General features: G+C 40.7%; 5 protein-coding genes across 10 annotated transcripts in view; 1 reads left to right on the top strand and 4 right to left on the bottom strand.

The window, feature by feature from the left end:
* c1d (C1D nuclear receptor corepressor) overlaps positions 1-10,108 on the bottom strand; it is an 84,523-nt gene extending 74,415 nt beyond the window's left edge. For 3 of the 6 annotated variants that reach the window (XR_015067412.1, XR_015067413.1, XM_085922209.1), the window contains exons 1-5: positions 9,990-10,108; positions 9,461-9,602; positions 9,314-9,380; positions 9,181-9,236; positions 4,584-4,716 (exon numbers count right to left, since the gene is read on the bottom strand). Coding sequence is in view for 4 of the 6 variants with exons in the window: in XM_085922209.1 (XP_085778335.1) it covers positions 4,594-4,716; positions 9,181-9,236; positions 9,314-9,380; positions 9,461-9,598 (384 nt within the window). In the remaining 2 variants the exon portion in view is untranslated. Of the gene's footprint in view, positions 1-1,739; positions 4,717-7,548; positions 7,966-9,180; positions 9,237-9,313; positions 9,381-9,460; positions 9,881-9,989 lie in introns of those variants that run through there. The other 3 variants (XM_085922208.1, XM_085922206.1, XM_085922207.1) reach the window with 3 other exon arrangements.
* Positions 10,109-10,881: 773 nt separating this feature from the next.
* Positions 10,882-13,323, bottom strand: dnaaf10 (dynein axonemal assembly factor 10). The gene is made up of 8 exons (XM_085922736.1): positions 12,983-13,323; positions 12,679-12,779; positions 12,475-12,605; positions 12,262-12,363; positions 12,004-12,119; positions 11,725-11,859; positions 11,388-11,485; positions 10,882-11,277 (listed from the first exon to the last, which is right to left on the bottom strand). The coding sequence occupies exons 1-8, from the start codon at positions 13,166-13,168 to the stop codon at positions 11,070-11,072; spliced, it is 1,077 nt and encodes a 358-aa protein (XP_085778862.1). The 5' UTR covers positions 13,169-13,323; the 3' UTR covers positions 10,882-11,069.
* Positions 13,324-13,490: 167 nt separating this feature from the next.
* Positions 13,491-14,961, top strand: pno1 (partner of NOB1 homolog). The gene is made up of 7 exons (XM_085922737.1): positions 13,491-13,797; positions 13,875-14,021; positions 14,096-14,179; positions 14,257-14,317; positions 14,385-14,502; positions 14,588-14,658; positions 14,777-14,961. Exons 1-7 carry the CDS (start codon positions 13,609-13,611, stop codon positions 14,842-14,844), a joined length of 738 nt encoding a protein of 245 aa, XP_085778863.1. The 5' UTR covers positions 13,491-13,608; the 3' UTR covers positions 14,845-14,961.
* A 171-nt stretch (positions 14,962-15,132) lies between these two features.
* Positions 15,133-20,929, bottom strand: LOC147050043 (calcineurin subunit B type 1). The gene is made up of 6 exons (XM_085922781.1): positions 20,685-20,929; positions 18,180-18,219; positions 16,970-17,146; positions 16,821-16,880; positions 16,551-16,735; positions 15,133-16,474 (listed from the first exon to the last, which is right to left on the bottom strand). Exons 1-6 carry the CDS (start codon positions 20,685-20,687, stop codon positions 16,427-16,429), a joined length of 513 nt encoding a protein of 170 aa, XP_085778907.1. The 5' UTR covers positions 20,688-20,929; the 3' UTR covers positions 15,133-16,426.
* A 673-nt stretch (positions 20,930-21,602) lies between these two features.
* cnrip1b (cannabinoid receptor interacting protein 1b) lies at positions 21,603-23,084 on the bottom strand. Its single transcript, XM_085922404.1, has 3 exons — positions 22,906-23,084; positions 22,271-22,415; positions 21,603-22,171 (listed from the first exon to the last, which is right to left on the bottom strand). The coding sequence occupies exons 1-3, from the start codon at positions 23,082-23,084 to the stop codon at positions 22,007-22,009; spliced, it is 489 nt and encodes a 162-aa protein (XP_085778530.1). The 3' UTR covers positions 21,603-22,006.
* Positions 23,085-23,872: the final 788 nt, after the last annotated feature.

Raw genomic sequence — 23,872 nt, 5'->3', positions numbered from 1 at the left:
AATGGTCAGATGTGTAACATCGATTAGCGTACTAATAGTACATTCGGATATGATCGCTCTGCGGCGTTGTGAAAAGTACGCCGAGCTTGGTAGTGAGTTGATGTGACAGCTACGTCCATTTTAACTCAAACCGGGGCTGAGCACCAAATGGAGTCTTGTTTCCTAGCATTAACATTTGGTTTCATGAAATTGATCTTGTTTTTCCTTTTGGAATGCAGCCAGTTGTTCTTTCAATTATGCCCTAAGCTAATTGACTTGACTGGAAAGTGACATTCCTACACAGGGTTGGACCGACGTGGCCGTACTATACTTTCACATTGCAGTATTTATTTATTTTTAAAATTCTATCAAATCACCCCTCCCTTTACAAGCCAGTATTTTTTTGAAGGTTTTCTTCTTCACTTGAAAGCTAAAAATAAAACAACGAACAGGCTATTGAGCTCACTGTTACACACAACGTGGCTTTTAGGTGATTATGTGCCGTCAAAAAGCATTTTTGTTGCTGTACGCCTTATAAATCGGTGCCTTGTTCAAATAAACACTGAAAACGAGCTGAGGTCTTGAGAAATTACACACAGATGATGTGGGCAGACCCACACATACTGCTTACATGTGAGTGAGAATTGTGAGAGTATAACTGGGGAAGGGGGAAAAAAAAAAAAATAACATTATGTGGTGCATCGTTGTACATACGACATGGATGGCTCAGATTTGTCTGGTTGATTGTTGCTAGGCAGATTTTAAACGGCATGTTATACATCGGTCACACTGACCCTAAGAGTGCAAATAAATCTTTGCTCAAAAAGGCTGTAAAATGACCATTTTTTTTTTTTTTTTTATGTCAACATGTATCACTTCACCATACATCCTTAATTACTACTTTCCTACTAGCCTGGGCTTTTCCTGGTCTGAAGAATGTTCAAGTGATGCTCTCCACAATCTGCTTCATTGAAACAAATTTTATTTACACCTTCTATGTTTACAATGCAGGCTTATTATAAATAATGAGCTCCCAGGTGGCCTTTAGCGCACCACCGAGCGAGCCACTTGTTTCCCTTCTTGAAAATGGCCGCATAAGCGTATAGTTTACTGTGTGAGTTGGGAGTTTGTGCGTGCATGTGTGTGCTGCAGCGTTCACGCCTGAGGGCGGCGGGGAGCAAGCATGCATGTGTAAGCAATGCACATATTTACATACGTGTGGAAAAGCGGCCAGCTGTGTATGCGCGTTTGGCCGATTTTTGTGTTTACGTTTGTTAGTGCACTACGAGAAGCTTCATAATCACATCAGCGTGTATGTGTATTTCATACATACAGTATATACAAACTATATACACAGTATGTGCGTATATACACGTATACGTGCAGTATACATGTGGTAGTATCATTTGTGGAATGTTAAGTCTGTTATGTTACATGAATTCACCCTGGCTTGAAACCGTAACTCGGGCTTGAAGAAACCCTGATCGGCGCATTTGAAACCTTAATCCTAGTTGGAAACCTTAAACCTGCTTGACTCGCTAACTAAGCCTGACTTTTTCCTTTTTCTGTGACTTTTAATTCATTTTCCCTAAAATGAGTAGTCCTATTCCAAATGAATGACCTTTCTCTCACACACAATACACACACACACACACACACAATATGACAGCATATTAGCTAGCTCTCCAGGGGGTCGGTTCAGATGGTTACGACGTTGACTGTTTTGTCATGAGGGCATCGCCAGTCTGTTACACATTTAGCATGACACAGACACACAAATACACAAACTCAACTTGGCTGTTTCAAATTACTAACACACACACACACACACTTCATTCAATGTGTGCCGCCATACAACTCGCACAGTCGCTGCCACTAAATGCTAAAATTGCAGAAAGACATTCTGTGTCGGTTTGACATTAAAGCCGCAGCAGAAGGCTGTCGTTTATGTCTGAATAAACAACTGCTGTAATTAGCCCATATGCAGCCCTCCAAAAAAAAAAAAAGACAATGACACTCAATGGTGACCATTTAATGGCTTCGCATACACACTTAATATAGAATGACTTTCTCTGTTAGTAATGACCTATATTTCACTTTGGCACGCGCGATATATAAATATTACAAACTATTTTCCATTGCGTCGGCGTTGCAGGGCTTCAGATTTATGATCAGCACAGCTTTTGAGAAAAAGAAGAAGTCGGTGTGTGGACACCTGACACTCGAGCACAGGATGCACATGTATGTTATAAACAAAGTATGTGTCACAGTAGTATGTCACAAAAAGGCAGAAACTTTTGTTTCTGGCAAAGGAAGAGAATATTTTTTTTCTTTTGGTAGGTTTGGTAGGTTTTCGGGGCGCTGGAACGAATTAACGGCTACTCAATTCATTTCAATGGGGAAGATTAATTTGAAACTCGCAAGTTGGGATACCACTTTTTTTTTTTCCTCATCATTTCCTGACACTCTATACCACTAGTTAGCTTCCCCGGCAGGTGTGCACTCCTGCCGGGCAGCTGTCAAGAGTTTGGGTGGTCTGGCACTCTTCTCCCTTAAACCTTCACTACTACCGTTGTCTATAAATACAAACTTAAATGCATTCAAAATAGACAGAGCATAAATGTTCAATTATCTCGACACTGCGAGTCAAAAGAAGACAAAACGCCGGCTCTGCGAAAACACACCGAGCCAACGTGTGTTGTTTTTACATATCTCCCCACTGTTCCCGTAAATATGAAAATGTCTGTAATTATATCATTATCAGCAATGGTTGCCATATTAGCAACCTGGCCTGAAATGTGTTTCAAAATCTACATGGGTGTGGAAAAGTGAAATTCGCATCACTGGACACACAAGTGGCATTTTTCACGAGTGTGTATGTAAATATTACTGATTATTTAATTCCAGGAAAAAAAAAAAAAAAAAAATATATATATATATATATATATATATATATATATATATATATATATATGTATAAAATAATAAAATATATCTTTAAAAAAATATATATATAAAATAATCTAATATATATATATATAACCTTTAATTAATTTTCCACTATGTCTATCTTCAAACTAGAAATCTTAACTGTTTTGAAACATGAACTCAACCCTAGTTGGAACCCCAAGATAACTACAAATCTTAAATTGAAACTTCAGCTAAGACCAGAGACCCAAATTCCAAATCGCAGTTCCAGTTTGAAATGGTAAACGGTTGACAAAAACGTCCATGAGAGCGTTTACACCTAAGTTCGTATCATAATTCAATTCCTAAGAATTCGAGAGCATATCACTCATCTCGAAACTCAGTCGGATCGCGACAAAGCAAAGAAACAGCTTGCGAACGCGACCATCCACCAAAGCGAACGGCGTGTTGCCGGGGATTATCCAATTTCCAGCAGCATTTCCTTCCCGCCTGGCGAGATTGTTAAGTATAATACGCTCAGCGGCGTATCTCTCAGTAGGGCACCGATGGCTTTGATAGCCAAAGCTGAGAAAGCACTCGGGGAACATGCAAAATGCAACAAAAAAAAACGCCCGCAAGAGCCCGCAAGTTAATCTTGCATGAAAGTGAGCAATTCAGAAAACAGTCGGTGGCTCTTCAAACACACCGAGGGGGCCATTTTGTGGCTTTCCGGCTGCGGGCCTCACAAGAAGATGAGTTACTTTTCCGCGTTGTTCACGATGGCTTCGCTCAAAAACGGAGAACAAAAAAAGGTTCCCGGATCAGCCGGCGTCCCTAACGAGGCATTGCCGGCAGCAGATGTTGCTTCGGAACGGAGGAATAACAGCCAGTGTTTTCATCTCAAACATCTCACACGCAATTACGCAGCCGACGGCACATCACTTGCGGTTCCCTGGCTTTGTTTTCTCAACAATTAGCTGTGTATTTTCACAGAGGGCTACTTCATCGGGGTCTGGACCTCACGCTTTGCACTGCCGCTTCGCAGTCAATTCTGGACTTGTTTGTTTTCACTCTCGACACCATACATTTATTTAGGTTATTCAATTTTCTGCCAGTCCAGTTTTTCGTTATTTCAATGTGATTTTGAATTTGATTTTACATTTAGCTGTTGTGCGTAGTTTATTGTGATTTACTAAACTAGTTCTTATTTTGTCATATTACAATATGGTATCTTTATTTTATTAAATTTTATGGGGTTTTGCTGTTTGCAGTTTCGAACATTACTATTTTTGTTTATTTTTCTTTTCTGCCAGATGCTTGTATTTATCTATTTGTTGTGTGAATACAGCCTCAGAGTATTTTTCTATTCACTATCATTTCATTGATATGAAGCATTTTGGATGTCAATAATTTATTATTAATACATTTTTTTTGCATTGGTCTTTTTTTTTTTTTTTAATATTCTTCCTGCTATTATGTACTACTATTTTGGATTATTTAAATTTATTTATGTTGTTGATGTTATCTAATTGAATGTTTGTTAACGTTTCATTGAACTTTATATTGTTGTTTGGGGCTTTTGGTTTCTCCTTTTTGAGGGATTATTAGCAGAAATTAAACTTTTGGAGCAAACCAACAACCGCAACATATTGCCTATAACAATCCTAATTTGAGATTAAAGTGAAAGCATGCAGTACCTTGGATTCCTCATAACCGTCCACATTGATGACGCTTTCTTGAATCGCTGACCACATTGACTGTAAACATTTTAGTCGCTGGCGTTTCAAAGATTGGCGCCTCGTTCCCCTTGACCCAGAGGGGGCCCCAAACCTAGGCACATGTTAATGAAACCAAACATAAGATAACGAGCCCATTGGCAGATAAAGACACTATTACTTACATTTTAGCTCTGGGATTACAAATTATCAGTCATTCATTCATCATTAACCACCACTGACAAAGTGTCCTTGAGTAAAACACACATTTTAAAAAAAAAAAAATCCCATGAGGAATAACAGATATAGAAATAATTTGGGATAAACTGTGACAATTGAAAATGCCCAAAGTGGCCAGGCCTGCTTTGATTGAGAGTGGCCTTAGATCCGATACTTATTCTGACCTCGGCCCTTCCAAAGTGCAGTTGTATGGACCAGGCTGCGGGAATCGGGTCACACCTGCAGTGTCTGGCAGGGTGATGAACGATGTTGCTTTAAACTCGAGAAGCTGTCGTCTTTTTATGGCAGCCGGTGTTTACCCGCCATCCAAGCTCCATAATGAGCACCTTTGAAGAGTCGCTTTCTACAACATTGTAAGGACAGAGCAGTCCTCAGACGGACAAAAGTGGTTCTGCTTTTTCCTACGTAACTCCACGCAGTCGACATCAATCATCCATCACACTGCCGCGGTGCAACAGGAAGCGCCCGCAAACATGACACAACACGCACGTCGTGGAGAGTGTTGATCTTCTCCACTGTCATAAGAGGGAATGCAGTCCAAATCCCAAACCTCAAGTGTCACTCAAAACTCAACAGCAAGTGGTCAGTTGTGTTGTACTGCCCCCTAAGGGGTGTTTGATGAACTGCATGCCCACTGTCCAAGATGAACACTTTTTGTTGGTATGCAACTTTCCACAAAAAAAGGAAAACAAGATCAAGCAAATTCCATCCAAACAGTGCAAATAAACTAGATTGTTTGTTCATTTCAAATTGTATAGTGGAGGGAAAAGGCTGCTTTTAACATCAGGTTCTTATCCAGTGAACTGATGTGCATTCCTAGGAGATATCTTTCATCGCTGCTCGGAAAGACTTGCCAAATTCCTTCACGTTTCTTCTCTTTGGTGGACAGAAAGTGATTATTTTGAAGCAAAGCCCGTGCAGCAACAAACACATTGGAAATGTGGCTTACTTGTATACCACGGAAATATGCTGTCAATACGCCGGCCTAATGTAAAAACCACCACGGTGGCGATAAATCAGAAATAATACGAGGATGTTCTTCTATATTGTATTTTGTGGAGGATAAGAATGGTCTTTTTTTTTTTACTCTCTCAGGCTCCATCATTCACAGCGCGCTCGTAAAAACCGAAGCCCACCGCGGCTTTATGGTACCCGGCACTGCCGTTAGGAGCCTCCCGCATCATCGAGGCCTGCGGGCTGCCTGGAGGAAAGCGAACTGGGGGATGAGAGGTCTTATTGATGCGCAATAAACCTTTTATTTTGTTTTATTTTATTTTTAGGAAACTGTGTGTTTGCTTTACTCGAAAGGGAACTAAAATGCAACCCAGCTAGAGAGAGAATGACTGATCCATATCTAGATAGACAGATAGACACGTGAGCACATCCACACATTGAAGAGGGCCCCCGGCGGCCATTTTTCTTCGGCGGTCACACTCTTTTAGCCTCCAAGTCGAGGCATTCCTCTGCAAAATTTATGTCCAAACAGCTGCGCTCTCATCCGCCCCGGTGCACGCGCGCTCCTCGAAGACAACGCTGTCCCGAAGACGACCGAGGCAAATCTAATCCATTCCCCCCACCTCTGTTTTCCGCACATTCCTAGCAGCTGCTCGACTCGTACACATGTGCTTTGTGTTGCCTGCTTTGACGCCTCGTCCGGTAGTTTCACGCCTCGGAAATTTACAATTTTTAAAAAAGGTGAAAGCCTCGGTTTTCCTCATTTCATTCGCAAAGTCACTGTGACAAACTTACCTATTAGCACCATTTTTTGCCGGGGATTTCTGTAGCATATTTGAGATAGATAGCTATTAATACTATTAACATTAGCATCTGTTCTTTAAATTTTACCTCCTGAGGGCGGACGATCATTCAACGCGAAAAACGATCATAAAAACATTTTCCACCAAGACCACATGCCAAAATTTGACACGTCTTTGAGCGGCGTTGGGAACAACTAAAAGTCACAAAGAAGGAAGAGCAAGCAAACGTCGCCGCAGGAACATTTAGAATTGCTGAAAAGAATGAAACGATAAATTCCCCAGATTGAAAAACGGACGCGTTGTTTCCCGGCCTTGATTAGAAGGACCCACAAGAGTGGCAGGCGCATTAAGATAAAGATCTGGACTCTCCGAGAGCAAATTACACAAAGGAAAACAAAGGGCATGTGTCTTTATTAAAAGTGACAGAGGTTATTATATAGGGAAGTCTCATTATGGCCACACTGTATTGGGCTATTTTCTAATCACAACTTTTTGACGCCCCTTCAGGGCACATCCTAATTGTTACCATGAGAGCCACTTTGAGGGAGCAATGTTCTGCTTGATTTATAAACAACACCAAACCACTAAAGAAAATACAAGCGGCCTATCAAAAATTATTACACAAAAAAAAACATTCTTGCTTGGTTTTAATTATACGTAAAACAAAATTATTCTGGTCACATTATAGATTGAGTTGTTTCTAATATTTTGCTTTCTACATCACAAGAGTTTGACAGAAAATTTGACTTTGTTAAATATAGAAGGGAATTCATGAATATTTAGATTATGCATTTAAACACTGTATTGCCTATTAGACTGTATTTGAGTGTACACTGAATCACCTCTGAGGATGAATTAATGTACAATAAATGTTTATAAATGACCTCAACACGATGACTGAATTTTCATTTAAAACAAATTAAAAAATCATTTTTGATCCAACACAAAGATTTTCATCATGCAGGTGTTTATTTCAAGTTTCATTCCTTGAAGCAACACACAGTAATGCAAAAAAACAAAAAAAATGGATTCACAGAATCACTTTGATCTTAAAAGTTGCAGAACTATCATAAAAGAAAAAATCTATTCAATTTTCACAATACTTATAATACAGACTGACATTTTCCAAAATATGTTGGATCAGCTCTGCATCAAAGTATTCTAAAACTTCCTCAGTTTTTCTTTGGCCGCTTTGCTGGCTTCGCGTCAGCTGTTTTGTTGTCCGCTGCTTTTTTTTTGGATGCCTTTGCCTCCGGATCAAAGAGGGCGTTCCTCATAAAGCGTCCGGCGGCACCTTTATCCAGACGAGCCGCCTTCTTCTTGTCTGTGATGGCTTTCACTCTGTTCATGTAAGTCTTAATTCGCTCCTAAAAAGGCACACGGACGCAATAGTGATGGACATTGTCCATTTCTATTCTTAAAGTTACAATTTAATTCAATATTAAATTATTATGTAATTAAAAAATATTTATAAAGAACAATTATATTAAATTCTGCCATGTGTGGCATGTTACGTTAAATTTTAGCAATAAAACATCTACAAAATATTTTTTTAAAAAGCTAAAAAAAAAAAAGAAATATGCTAAAGTAAAAAAAAAAAAGATGACAGCACTGTACTGAAAAAAACAAGTGCATTTAATTATGTAACAATTATTTACTCTCAACAATGTGAGAAGTGATAGTTACGTCGCGTTCAGTCGCTCTGGAAGTCCAACCATCACATGGCGGAGGCATTCTTCTTGCCGTTTCCAACGACACAAAAATTGTCGTCTTCAATTCAGCGTACGACTTTGAGACGTTGACTTCCAGCGTGTTTTCAAGTTGGTATTGCGCATCTCGGTTCTAATCCGTGTACCCGCTTATTAGACAGCTGGTTTTCAAGAATTTGGTGGCATTTTTGCTGGCATGTCCCCAAGCATCAGGTTTAAAAGTAGATAAAGCTCGCTTCAGTGTTATATTTTTTTTTTTAAATGCCGGTTTCACACACAATGCAAATCACATAAAAAACAGTCAACGCTGGCCAGGTGATTCGATTCAGGGGATTTGTTGAATTGATGTGGAATGGTGGAGGCAAGATACAAAATTGATATTGAATTGTGAAGGCAAGTACAGGGTCTGGCAAAATAATCGGACACATTTGTAGGTTTAATAAAAAACAAATAAATTAAAGAAACAAAAAAGTTTGTATTTTTTTTTCGAAAAGTACATATAATGCCATTTTGTTATGTCAGACTTGGTAGACATGATCCGTACCTGATCGAAGCACACACTTGTTATGGGTTACTAACTTCAGAGCCAGTGGATCAGCATTGAAACGAAACTCAACAGCCCTACCTCGCACCGCCAGAACAACAACCAAAATAACATTATTCGAAAATGAAACAAAACGGCATTACATGTACTTTTAGAAAATAAAAAAAATATTTTGTTTCTTTAATTTATTTGCATTTTATTATACCTACAAATGTCAGATCATTTTGCCGGACCCTGTATTATAAATGGCATGACTATGTGATAATGTATTCACTTATACAATGAATCAATGTAGCAATGGTGGCAAAAAGACCAAAAGATGTACATACCAGTTCTTGTTTGATGCCATGTTCTCTTGGGTTGACACCTTGTGTTACCAAATACACTGTAAAAGATGGTAAAACGTATTTATAAGAAAAACTAACTGAAAAGAAAAGACTGGAGAAAAGAGTATTTACTTACTCCAGAATAAAGAATTGAGTGTGTACGCAGACATCAGATCCAGTTTGGCCCGTTCTAGCGGATCCAACTGTCGACAAAATAACATTTTTATTTCCACATAAGCGCCAATTCTACTACAATTTAAGCAAGGCATGAAGAACACATTACCTTTTGCTCCAGTTCATTTCTGGGCTTCGACATGAGCGTGCTCAACATGTTTGTAACAGAAGACACGGACGATTCGAAACCTTTAAGTTGCTCGTCTATCTCGTAAGGATAGTCGTCCGTCTTACCGTCCGCCGCCATGGTTCTGGGAAATAATGAATATATTGACGGTCAAATCACGAAAGCCTTACGTGACCGGAAAAAAAATGAAAAGCTAATGTGTTGGGTTGGCAGCTTCGTAGTCCATTTTATCTCAGACACAACACAACACAACACGATGGTGGCGTTTGGCATTCACTTCTATATTGTTCCTCGCTCACTCTCATCTCAACACCTGTGCTTAATGGCGCGCTTCCTTCTCTTTAAATTCCGGCAAACAAGGTAAAAGCCTAAGTTTTCACAGTACATAAAAGAGAAAACGTCCCGTCACTGCATTACACACAAAATACGACATAGGACACCTAACAAAGAACACATTGACATATATAATAATAATATGAGAGCACAAATAACTCAACATAATGATATTTACCTTAAGGATGCTAAATGTTAGCTTCTCCAGTCGCCACGGTGGTCAAACTCGGATGTGACGTAAGATAAACGGATGTGACGTATATGTAAACGGATGTGACTGCGCTACAGTGCCCTCTCTCGATTGGAATGCAATTGTTAGTCGTTTATCTATAACTGTATGTAGTAGCGAAGCAGTTTGTTCACTTACCTTTATAAACTAGTCATCGAACTCTAAAAGGAAAAAAATATAAATAATTATTAATAATTATATAATAATTCCAAGATGTCGAGAAAAAGGCACTATGTCGTTTTTGACTTTTCCAAATGACATGGTAGCGTTCTGTGTCCACAAGAGAGCAGTACAACACTGTTTGAGAATGAGCGCAATGACGTACTCACTGTGTGCTCGCTCAAATTAGTTGAAGATAAAACATTTTCACACCGTTTTGATTAAATTTGAGCTTTCACATCATATCTATGTGTCTTTTTATATCTCAAGCCTCACAGCATTTGCGTGCAAGCTATACTGTCACATCCAGTGAAGGATGTGACAGTAGGGGACCACTAGAGGACAAATGAAGCAAAAGGTCAGGAAGAAAAGATCAAATTGCCAGCTTTGACCTTTTAGCTTCTTCATTTCAAAGTCAACCCTTCCTTCAAAAGGACCATACAAGGGTGGGACTTTCAAGCTCATGTTAATAGAGACCGAGATGTCTTTTACTTTTTTGAGGGACTTTCCATTTGGTACCAGGGGGGGACTAGCTCAATCCAGATAAATTGGCCTTTATTAAATGAATTAAAATGCTATTAACCATTCAAGCCACACATTGGCTGGCCTCTATGTTTTGGCCACTATGTGGCAGTATAATCCACAGCAAAAAGAAAAAAAGAGTTTAAACAGTTTTCTGAACTTTAGAGCATTTTAATTGTAGAAAACAAAATAATTCACACAAATATTTGGACAAACAACCATACCATGTTATTTTTTTATACATCCTATTAACAGGATTTTTCACTTTAGAGGCAACATTGTGGTTATTTTTCAACATCCCATTGAAAAAGGTCCAGTTTGTCTTTCAACTTCCCAGTGACTTTGTTTTCACACGGTGGTGAGTTTGGTGACAATGAGCACGCGCACCGTCTGGTCGAAGCCGGAGCAGACACAAAGGCCCAGCTTGTCAGGGCTCCAATCCAGGCTGGCAATGGGCTGCGTGGACAGCGTGACGTTCTGAAGCAGGCTGACCGAGCCGGCCACGCCTACGCTGGTGCCGTCCGAGTCCTTCTTGCTGCGCTGGGCGGGATACTCGCTGGTTGGGAAAGGGGGAATTTATTATTAAAAGCGTGACTCGTGTAAGGTGAAAGAAGACGCTTGGTGGGAAGGTTCCGAGGATAAATACATTCAAAAATTCTGACTCACTATTTCCACAGATGAAGGTTGCCTGAGCCGCCAGCTGTGAGGAAGATTTCTCGGTTCTGAGGTAAATGTCTCACCTGCCAGATGGTTGATTTATGAGCCTATAAAAAAATAAATATTAAAAGAGGATCAAATGAATTAAATTAAAAATATATGGCTAGCAAATTTGAAGAGATCTAGTTTTTTTTTTTTTTTACGCTAGCAAACATCGCTTGCTGTCAATTACAGCGGCACCAAACCGCAGAGGAAGACACAAACACTTGCAGCTGTGAAAATGCTCCCCACATATTCCTTGGAAGCTCACACATGGAAAAAAAAAAAAAAAGAACATAAATACTACCTTCTCAGAAATGGAGGCGAAACCCTTGGTGTGATGCTGAGTCCGCAAGTCAAACACGTGGAATTTCCCCTCCAACGAGGTGGCCACCATCTTGTTCATGTTGATGTCCTTCCTGTCGAACTCCACAGAGCACACCTGGTGAAAAATAGGAAGAAAAATGAACGGCTATTCGTGGAAGCGCTGCTACCGATACCAAAAAAATCTGCAAATAATTCAAGTGTAAAAGAACACAATCATCAATGAGTAATATTCAGGATTTTCCACGTGTCTGATCCTCACCCCGTTCTTAATGTTGGTCTCCCAGCGCAGCGACATGTTGCGTAGGTCAAACAGTTTGATGTCGCCGTTGTCGTAGCCGGCGCACACGCAGCGGTCCTGATCGTTGAAGGCGTGGCCTATGGACACAGGTGCCAATTCAGAAGAGCATATGAATCATATTCTTAGGTGAGGAATAATGTAAGACATAAACTATAAAAAAAAAAAATGTCTTGAAAATCAACTGGTCAAAAGGTGAGTTGCCACGGCGATGCAACGAACCGAAAGCGACCGTCCAGCAGTCCCTCTTGGTGTCTCCTTCCACGGGTTGCATGTTGGCCACGGGCGAGTCACGCTGCCGAGGGTCCCACACTTTCACTGTACCTGTCAATGAAGAAGATATATTGTTCAAAGAAGACATATTGTTTGTAATATTTTCTTTCATAATTGCAGTAAAACAAAAATTCAAGCCAAACAAAAGTTGTTCTGATGTACCATCTCTGCTTCCAGTCACAATTTCTGGGGCACCATCGCCGATGTTGAGGCCGCCAACGGCGTCAATGCAGTTGACAATCTCCTTGTGGGCCTTCACGGAGTACACCGGGATGTTGGGCTCCTCCAGATTCCTGTAGAATTATTGCGTTAGCCATTTTAGAAATCAAAAGGAAAGGCCTTCGTCTGCACATACTTAGAGATTACCATATGTTGAGATTTCCGTCAAAGTCTCCTGTTGCTATGTGTCTTTGGCTAAGAGATGAAGCCCCGAATGTGCCGCACTTTATAGGCTTGGCTTTCTCTACCTGAAACACAGGACACAATCTTTACAACTAATTTGTGGCATCTTCATCTGTTGGGGCACATTATTTGCCCCTGATGGGTTGAAAGGTCTCCCGTTGCTATGGAGACAAGGCACCAACAAAAAAAAAAACTAAAACCTCTTAATCGCCAAAACCTTGAACCGTGAGTAATCTCACAAATGCTTAAAAATATATATAATGTTTACCTCTTTGATTAATTGAGCCTCTCCGTGCTGCATTTCGTACATTTGAATGACTCCAGTTCCTCTCGGGAAGTTCCCGAGACACACAAACTTGGAACTGCACGGGATCCATTTGCAGTCAAAAACGGTGTAGTTTAAACTCTTCTGGATGTGTGCGATGATTTGGGGCTTGGAAAGTGGCGTCGACATATCGTTTGGCCCACAATAAACGCCAAATAATATTGAAATGTGAGAAAATTGAGCTAGTACGTGTCCAAACACATGATGCCAGCCAGAACCTTCCTTAAACTCACGAAACGAAGCTACTTGCCCGAAACGAAAGACGTCACGACTACTACTGTTTAAAGATATGCCTGTAAACAAAACACTATTGTTCCAAATAAATATTTCCTACGTTCATCAAAAATTAACCTTGCTCATTTCTCCTATGGTGAATTAACATGGGTACAATTGTAATATTAGACATGGAAATAATCCATATTTACACATTGCTTTTTTTTTTGTTCAGGCGAAAACGACGCTCTCCTAAGAGGTCTTTTCTTGTTGCACGAGGACATCAACATACTCCGTGCTCACAATTTAGCCGACTTTTTATTTCATAATCGAACTTTTTAAACGTGAATTTCACCATGGATTCGGTGACAAATGACGCAATGGAAGCTGGCGTGGTAGAAAAGCAGGATGACACTGACACTTTTATCAAAGTTAAGTCTAAAAAGAGCCAAAAGAGAAAACGCGAGGCAGCTGATATGGATACAGAGGGTCCAGGAGCAATCAAGAGGCCACAATTTCCACCTATTTCGCAAGACAAATTAAGGGTATTAAGAATCGTGTTTTGTTTAAACTATTTTAAATATATAGCAGGATTGTGAATGTAAACCTTTGCATTTTATAGGGAGCTGATCAGATGCGTAAAGTGGCTGTCCCAGCTCACCGTTACACACCGCTAAAGGAGAACTGGCTGAAGATCTTCACTCCCATCGTGGAGAACTTGCAGCTTCAAGTCAGATTCAACCTCAAAACGCGAAATGTGGAGATAAAAGTGAGTGTCAGAGACTGCAATCATTTTCAGGGTGAAATTACTTTTAGTGGTGATTTATTGTTTCTATTTTACAGACTTGCAAAGAGACACAAGACATTGCATCACTCACCAAAGCAGCAGATTTTGTGAAAGCCTTCATTCTGGGCTTCCAGGTTGAAGTAAGTGTATTACAGACATTTTTTATTTATTTTTTTACAATAGAACTTCATACAAATGGATTGTGGTCTCTTCCCAGGACGCCTTGGCCTTGGTCAGACTGGACGAGCTCTTTCTTGAATCCTTCGACATCACAGACGGTAAATATAACCTTTCGCAATGTTGACTCCACCGATTGGAAAGCTCAAATTCTTTCTGTTCTTACAGTGAAGCCGCTGAAGGGCGATCATTTGTCCCGAGCCATTGGCAGGATCGCAGGCAAAGGAGGAAAAACCAAATTCACCATCGAAAACGTCACCAAGACTCGGATCGTTCTGGCCGACTCGTCAGTTGATGAAAAATAAGCCACAATTGTTACACTATTGCTGTGTCGTCGTGTTGATCATTGTCATGATGGTTTGTGTCCACAGCAAAGTTCACTTATTGGGCTCCTTTCAAAACATTAGGATGGCCCGGACAGCCATATGCAACCTCATCCTAGGTCAGTTATTTTACATTTCAGCCATCGAGAATTACAGTGTCGTTCTTTTGAAAATGTAAAACACTCGTTCTCAGTGGTTCATTTAATTCATAAAATGTTCAATCTTTATCCACAACAGGAAGTCCACCTTCGAAGGTCTACGGAAACATCCGGGTGGTCGCCAGCAGAGCTGCAGAAAGATTCTGATAAGAGTTCATTCAAATTAAATCATCGTGGACTTGACATCATATGAGAAATTAGACATTGGTGGGCTGAATGTTTTTGTGTAAATTTTGTGTGTATATAAAAAAAATATGCAAATCATCAGTAGACTCAGTCCATTTTGTGCACTGGTTGGTCATCTTGTGTGGATATTAAAATAGATATTTTTTTTATGATACAATGTCCTAAACTAAAGTTTGTTAAAGAAACAAATGCAAATATTAAATTTTCCTTAAAATATGTACTTCAAAGAAATACAAAAGGGACAATACATTTTAACCATTCCGTTTATTTAAACAGTATTTCAAGTTCATATAGTTGTATCAAGTTTCCAACAGTCCCACAGCATAAATTGCAGCATGCAGAAAAACGGAAGAACAAAAATCTTAAATACTATATCATAATACAGTATATATTTGATATCCCCCACGCACACAAACTCAGACCAAGCACTTCCAAACCAAAGCATAAAGGTGTCAAACTATACAGAGACAGAAGTGCGTTTAACAAATATATATATATACAAAATATTGAAAGAAAAAAAAAAATAAGCGTATGTGGCAGTTAATATTATGACACGCATTGTACTGCAGTTCAGTTCATGTGGAGACCAACCATTTGGCAACATCCATTTTTGTGTAGATTATTTCTATTCACATCAGCATCCATGTGTAAACAAGACTATTCGTTCCAAACGCGATCATCTATACATGCACAAAAAGAAAAAATTCATTTCCACATCATGCAAGTTCCAGTTTTTGTTATTAATTCAAAGCAGCCCACCCACTTCCAGTTTATTTACTCGGAAATATTTGGAGAAATATTTTGTCATCTCAGGACTGTTTTAAAAATAAACATGTCCTAAAATTGACAACATTTTTTTGCAAGAATGTTTTAGAGATTTACCCCAAACGCCAAAATTCTTATTCCAGACCCATCCAGTGACAACAAAAGTGCTAACAAATGCTAAAAAAAAACCGGCAAAATACTGTTCCAGGCATGTCGAGCCAAAAGAGCCTAAAATGAAGCCGATCCGACGGATCCTTTTTTTTTTTAAAGGACATTTTTTGAAGAGAATAAAGATGATCTCACAGTTGTTCAAGTTAGACTCACCAAAATCAATTTCTTAACTATTTTGAAAATACATTTTGAGTAATTGTATGTGTGTGTGGATATGTTAGCTTGGCACTTCATACGCGACCATCTAATTCTAAGTCAAGTGTGAATGTATGTATCCATACTTTTCTCACGTATAAAATAGAAGAAAACAAAAATAAATATGTAAATAAAAAAAAAAATGGAATTCCCTCCCTTCATCTTAGTCACCTCCTCGTCTTTCAGTCTCTCTCTTTTTTTTTTTTTTTACCTGGTAGGCAGCCTCTGCCTTTCGCTTAACACTTGAACGAGGCGCTTCGCTGTGGAAAAAAGCGACACAGAAATGTTCCGCTGGCGGATTTTTCTTGATTTAGCCGAACAAGGCGGAGGAAGCGAGCGTCGAGGAGAACTCGGGAGGGCGGGGAAACTTGAACGAGCTGGAGAGAGGTCGAGAAGGGAGGTGGTGGTGCGCTCACACATCCACCACCATCTTTTTGTGTATGTCCAGACCGCCCACCACCTGCAAAGGAATGGAAATAAATCCTAGTGAGCGGTGTTCCACAGGGTTCAATCTCCGGGGAAGAATTCCGACTCACCGCGCAGAACTCCTCGAATGATATCCTGCCGTCGCCGTCTTTGTCAGCGTTGATGATGGTTTTGTCCACAATCTGCTGGAGCTGCGTATCTTTAAGATTGTTGCCCACCATCATCTTTAGTACCTGGAACAATTCTCCATTGGAGATGTAGCCATCCTTATCCATGTCGTAGATCCGGAATGCGACTGCAAGGGTAGGGGGGAGGGGGGGAAAAACTCATAGGACATACTTTTCTTGTTCCAGGAATAGTCTTGTCTAGAGTTAACTTACATCGAAGTTTTTGCTCCTTGTCGCCTTTCACACTGAACTGTGACACTCCCTCGATAAACTCTGTGATGGCAAAGGGTCAAAGTTAATAAAAGCGGAGCTGACTCACTGTCAAACGTCTCTACGGCAACACCGGGGCAACGAGAAACCACCTTTAAAGTCCACTTCTCCATTGCCGTCCGTATCGAATATATCGATGACCCTCTGCACGAGAGGGTTCTGCTGTAACTCGGGCAGCGACATGAACTCCTCCACGCTGAGCGAACCAGAGTTGTCGAGATCCAGTTTCTTGAAGCGCTTCCCCAGACGCTTGATCTCGTCCGGGTCGACTGAGATGGGAAAACACCAGACATTTTTTTGGGGTGCCGATTTGTAAAGAATCGAAAAATCGTACTGACAGGAAAGTCCCAATTCCTTGATAGAACTTCCAAGTGGGTCAAGGATTATGACTCGAGGCATGCAGATGGCACATTGTGTTCTGGTCTGATTAGGGAATCCAAACGGTACAAGAAAAACCTGACCCTACCATCTGACTCGAGGGAATCTCCCCCCAGGGAAACCCCTTCGCAACAAGGAGATCCAATCAGAAACTCTAGACAGGCTAATGATGCCTTCATGCTCCTGGCTCAAGCTATTTGTCGCTGTCTGACATTTTGAAACGAAACACCAGATGCTCGCCGACTATCTAAGCTGCTTTTCCTAGCGTCTCCCTATCCCGTACGTTCGGTACCGCTGCGATTCCGACGTCATATTAAAGGCACGCCAAAGGTGGAATCCCACCGGACACGCCCAGGTTGTGAAATCTAAGACCCAGAGACTCCCTTGCTCAAAATCCCTCTCCGTCGCAAGCTCTGTCAAATAAAGGTCAGGTCTCCGGCCAGTCGGTAGAGACGCTGGCGACGGAGATCCTCCATGGGTTGAGTTCTGGGTCATTGGTTATAGAAAGCCACCACCTCTCCCTCGATTGTGGCATTATGCCTGGAGACTAATGCCAGCGAGGCCCAGAGTCTCAACTAAGTATGGACCATCTGTTTGGGTTACTTTGTTGACATTTCTATGCCATAAAAAAAAAAAAAAAATGGGACTATCCAATAAAAACATGTATTTCCAAATGAAGGACTAAAACTTGTTCATCATGAGCCATGGAGGTTATTTTTACAGTCCTTGACCTTTGTCTTCACTATGACCCGGCCTCGGCACTAATTGAAACGGCACGTGACGGTGTGTGCCCGTTTTAGCGCTTCTGCCGGCGACAACGAGCTGCGATATCGTGGCGGTAATTTCATAACGGAGGAGAACTAAATCATGGAAGTCTATAAATAGCCGGTTGTAAGTGCATAATTGAGTGGTGGCAATACTTACAATGCGTGCACATTTCCAAGGGGTAGCTGGCTTCATTTCCCTGAGGAGAGAAGAAACAAGGAGCTTATTGATATTTGCATTCCAAAAATATTTGCTGAAAAATATTGTATGTTACAAAATATTACTCTTGCTAATTATGATGTCTGTTGATCTTTTTTTTTTTTTTTTTTTGCTTGGCATATTGAAAGAGGGCGCGGCCGTTTACCAAGCCAGCAATTGATTGTCTGTCGTGCAGCCTCCACCGAACCCCCCCCCCCCCATGGAGCAATATATTTTCAAAATCAAGCCATAAAGTCAGGATTCTTCCTCTTCTGTTAACACCGAACTAAAACCCTGTTGCAAAACTGCTGTGAAACATGACACGTGATGATGCAATCAAAGCAGACTAACCTACCCCCCCCCCCTCTTTTTTATTTTCATTTGTCAGCTTCCAAGGAATAGACAATGAGCGCCGTGTGCCAAGACGTTTTACCTGAGGTTGGATTTACGGTTCAAGTGACATTTTTTTGGCTCTCATGCGTTACAAATCGGATATGCAAAATGGCAAAAAAAAAAAAAAAGGTGAATGAGAATCTGATTTTACGAGTTACTAATTTCTTTTTCTGTTTTTTTTTTTGTCAACTCATCTTTAATGTTGAGTTAGTTATTTTCCATAAATAAAACACACAATTGAGATGTACCAGATTTTATTTTTTTAAATCCAAGCCCTACAATGTAAATCCAGCCTAAGAGAGGTTGTGGTATTTTAAGATCAGGAAAGAAACACGGGCGGAATTAGCCATGAGATTACACGAGCTAAAAGACGATCGACAGACAAGAATCTTTTGGCTCACTGTCTTCACATCTAAGTCAAAATACAAAAAATAAATTAAAATCCGGTAATTCAACGAGCCACCCGGGATATATCCACATGCAGAAACCCACTCCAATCCTCTTCAGATGGAATAAATTCAAGATGGATGGAGAAAGGAGAGGCGGCATTGTGCATCCTTATTCATAATGAATGCTTCATTCACAATCAATAAATGCTAACACTAGTTTTGCATATGTAAGAGTCTGGCTGGCAACCCAAATAAGCATAGCTAATTATAGACCTGCAAAAGGGGGGCGGGGGGCATATTCGACTGTAACAAGTCAACCCACGTGTATAATCACAGTTTATGTGACAAGATAAGACCCTTGAAGAAAACCTGAAAAGACAAATTGTAGCCACGTTTTTCAGTCCGCCAAGTACACCGGCGCCTCAATTTACAAGTTTTTCGGAATACGAGTCGTCGATCGGGTCGGCAACAACATGGTGCCGGCCAACTTCACAACAAGAAGCAGTTTGGCTGAGAGTCAACAATTCTTCCAAAAAGGAGGTCAAGGGCTTGCTTCAAGCTCCTGGCACTCGAAACTAAGGTTCACTGCAAAACTCAATTATTATTTTTTTGCACATAAGGTCCTTTTATAAGGAATGACTTGAACAAGGTATAAAGCCCAGAAAATATGAAATGTTAAATATTCAGATTGATTTTATACAAAAAGCAGCTGAAGGCCAGCGCTATAGAAAAAGTGCCCACTACCCACCAGTAGTGCTGCAAAGCGGTGCCAACACAACTGCAGCCATGTACTGAAAACTGAGTGGGTTGCATGAATGTGCGAATGAAGCTCTTATCTCTTCTTCCATATTAGCTGCAGTAGCGTTTGATTGCTCTGCAGCAGAATATGGACTCTATATTGTCATAGGACATCCTATGAGTTGTAGTCAATGATCTGATTTGTCAACTGTGAGTTTGTTGTTTTAGGAGCCAGTATGGTGGTTAGCTGATTTGGCTTTTTGGTGCTACACAATGCTGCTGACAGAACTTCAAACATTGTGTTTGTGAGAAGATGCTCCCTGGGGGCACGCAGGAAACACCCTTGCATTGAGTCTTGCTAATATGCATTTTTTATGGACGGAGAAAACCTGCAGAGACATGCAAACTCTACACACCTCGAATCTCAGAAATGCATGGCAGAGGTGTCCACTCCAGATAATGAATTTAATTGAAGACAGTTTTGCAACACAAGGGTTGAACTACTTCCTTATGAAATGACTGTTGCAACTGTAAACACTGGGGGGGGGGGGGGGGGGGGGGCATTAAATACGACATTTGATACGAAAAGACACAACGTTCTTGAATACAAGCGTGGATTTGTATCGTGAAAACGATTTGACACCAAAAAAAAAAAACGTTGGGAGGGGAAAAAAATAACAAGACCACTGACAAGGGATCAAGAGGCGCGAATGTGGGCCAAAGGCTTCAGGCTACTGACAGGCTAGCCCCCCCCCAACACCACCACCACCACCACCGCCCTCTTCTGACAGGGACAGGACGATGAGCCACTGAAGTGGGCGAGAATGGGAAGGTCCTCTAGGGAGAGGAGGGGGCGTCGTGACGTCGACTTTAAAAGCCAAATAAGCAATAAAATGGCGTATATGATCAATCAATCAATAAAAAAAAAGCGCGCGAGACAGCTTACCATGGTGCTGTTCGGTTGAGGAGAGCCAGGCGATGTGAGGAAAACCGTGGAGGGAGCGTTTCAAACGCCGCCGCGGTATGTCCACTAAGCGGGGGAAGAGCTGATCACGTCTCGGTGTTTTACAAGCAACTTCGTGGGCTCTCTTTCCAGTCTACGATCTCCTTTGCCGAAGCGTCAACTGCAGCGGTAAACCGGCTTGGGAGAGCCGCTAGGGGGAGGAGACCTGTTGTGACAGACAGACAGGAACTGAGGGGCGGGGTTATGATGTTGCGTTCAAAAATATGGGATTTCCGAGATTGTTGTTATATTCGAATTGACGTGGTGGAGACCTTAAATCAACAAAGAAAGTTGATATATTGTTTTTTTGTTTTGTTCTTTTCAAAATATTTTGTTATATAGGATATTTATATCATTTTCATGATTACTATAAATGTCTTAATACTTACTAGGTTGGTTTCCCTACCTGTAATGAATTGTTTGAGCGCCCCTTGGTGGCGATGTAACGTCACTGCATTGTGCCTTATTGCCTCCAATCAGGATTTCCTGAAACCTGCACTGCACTATGTATACAGATGGACTGCTTCTGTTGCACGTTTAATCCATTAACAAACTTAAGTCACGCCATCATTAGACCAAAGTTTGCCTCACGCATGCTCGTTAAATCCTCGCTGGACCTTCTAAACCACAGTTCAATTTTAAGTGGCTTTAAAGATGAAGCAAAGCTGTGCAGAAAAGCACTTACACACAAACAAGCTAGTATGGACTCTTCAACACCACTACTCAGTTCATTGTGTTTTTTTATTCTTGCATAGATCAATTGCAAATTATAAATCACTCAAAAAATAATAGTACGCATCATAATGCACGTCTTTTGTACAAAAGATACATTATATTTGGACCAAAACACAAGATGGAACATAAAAAAATAGGATATAAAGATTTCACACGCTTGACGGGTTTTTTCTATTAGGTGTCATTGGAAGAGGTAGAGAGAAATCACATACAATGCAAACTGTATCACATAATAATACAAAAACTGTCGACTCAGCAAAAATAGAGGGTTCAAAACAGTCTATAGAACATTCTGTTGAAACACAAACCATTTCTTTCACAACCTCACTGGTGGATCTTTTTTTTTTTTTTTTGAACCATTTATAAAAATAACACTCATGCTGTTGCCAAAGTCAACAAATCACATACAAACACCCACACAACAGTTTACTGTACTTTTCAAAACGGATGTTTACATGAAAAATCAAGATGTAAATGTTTTCAATTGGATATTTCCAAAATGTAAAGACAAACGAATATGTGTCTGTGTGTCAAATAAAGGTCTCTTTGTTCACCCACATGAGCGTGCGCGTGTCGTTGGGTTTGCATTCGTACTCGATGCAGTTGAAGCTGTTGCCCCACTGGCAGTGGTCCCGTTTGTTGTAGTTGTAGTATTTCACCTGCCACACCGTCTCAAATGTGCCCGCCTCGGTGAACTGTGACACACACACCAAATATTTTGATCATGTACTGTCATAATGACTGAGAAATATGACAATATATTTCAAATATGGCTATATCACTTTAAATAGCACCTCTATGCTGATCTGAAGCGGCTGCCTCTCGCCACTCTTGGTGTGCCCTACGCCCTCTGTGTCATACAGGCCAGTGTAGACCACTGACTGAGGGTCCTTGGATTGCCGCTCAAGGGCAAAGGTCACTCCCCCCAAGCTCATCGACCTACAAGAACAATTAATATGAAGAAACAGTGATGTATTGTTAGCAAAACGCTCCTCTGTATTACAGACGCAGCTCTGCTTACCTTTTCGTTCTGACATCATCGCCTAGAATTTCAACCAGCCCAGCTGATTATAATATGCTTCATTTGATTTTTTGTTTTTCTTATTCTAGCTGCCAAGTCAAGTGATTCATTCTACAGCTGTGCCCCAAATACCGTCTGACATTTGCATCATGCCCTGTGTGTGACCTACTTTCACAAAACCTGGCTACATGATTCATTTGAATATCTGCACTTCATCTTTTTTAGCATAGTCATTCATTAAAAGGGAAAACACACAACATTCATCACGACATCATGAAGACCACAGGAGAGAGAAAAAAAAAATAACCTTATGAGTCCTTGTCTGCCCTGTGCTAATGCCTGAACCTGATTTCAGCTCACCAGTCAGACAGAATCCCAAATCAAATCAGAAATGGAGGTGCTACCTACGTGGCCTCTACCGCTCCGGGTTTAACCACCACCTCGATTTTGTACTTGGAGCCGGTGAGCAGCTTGATGGTTCGAGTTTGCCCAAATCGGGCTCCATCGGATTTGAAGTAGACGGCAGTGTTGTTAGGGAGCATCTTCAGCGAAATGCCGATTTTGACGAGCTGGGGAACGCCAGACATGTCCACACACTGTTCCAATTAAATCCGGAATGGATGGATGGATGGATGGATGGACGTGTGTCAGTCCCAGGTGTCCCTGGGACCATATGGGTCTGCTCGCAAAAGGAAAGTGTTGCGCGCGCAGCCTGAACTGGCACGATGCTTTAATCCCAATCCAATGTTCAGAACGTGTCTGATGATAATCCCGAACACTGCTCTCTTTATCTCTCTCTTTATCTCTCTCTCTCTCTCTCTCTCTCTCTCTCTCTCTCTCTCTCTCTCTCTCTCTCTCTCTCTCTCTCTCTCTCTCTCTCTCTCTCTCTCTCTCTCTCTCTCTGTCAGCCAAATAACAGTTATAAATAGAAACATAAATGACAAAGAGAGATCCAATTATATTTCAGGGCAACATTCTCTAAAATAATGATACTGTGGTATTGATATATCATATCAAGAAAGACGTGGATGAAAATAAAAAATTAAAAAGCTCTGAGAATTGCAGTGTAATTACAAGGTTAAGACACACGAGGTCAGTGTTGGATCAGTGTAAACATAATGTCCTCGTCTCAATGTATATCGGTGCTGTCTATCCTCTGTAAAATATATTAATACAAAATCAAATCGCTTTAAAAAACATGCAGAAAAAGATCATTTTAAAAGTATTGTGAATAATCTGAAAATGAAAGTTGGTGATGCAATTAAAAATACAAGCAAATGAGTTGAATTAGTTCTGAGTACTTCGTCTGAGGAGCTTAATTTGGCCAACTCAGTAGGGTGGTGAGAAAGAAGCCCGAGTGGGAGGGGGAGAGTCC

The sequence above is a fragment of the Syngnathus leptorhynchus genome, chromosome 10, assembly GCF_054491065.1.
Source record: "Syngnathus leptorhynchus isolate UIUO chromosome 10, UIUO_Slep, whole genome shotgun sequence".
In the NCBI taxonomy this organism is placed as follows: Eukaryota; Metazoa; Chordata; class Actinopteri; order Syngnathiformes; family Syngnathidae; genus Syngnathus; species Syngnathus leptorhynchus.
Note: the sequence above shows the minus strand (reverse complement) of the source record. Positions and strands in the feature narration are given on the sequence as shown.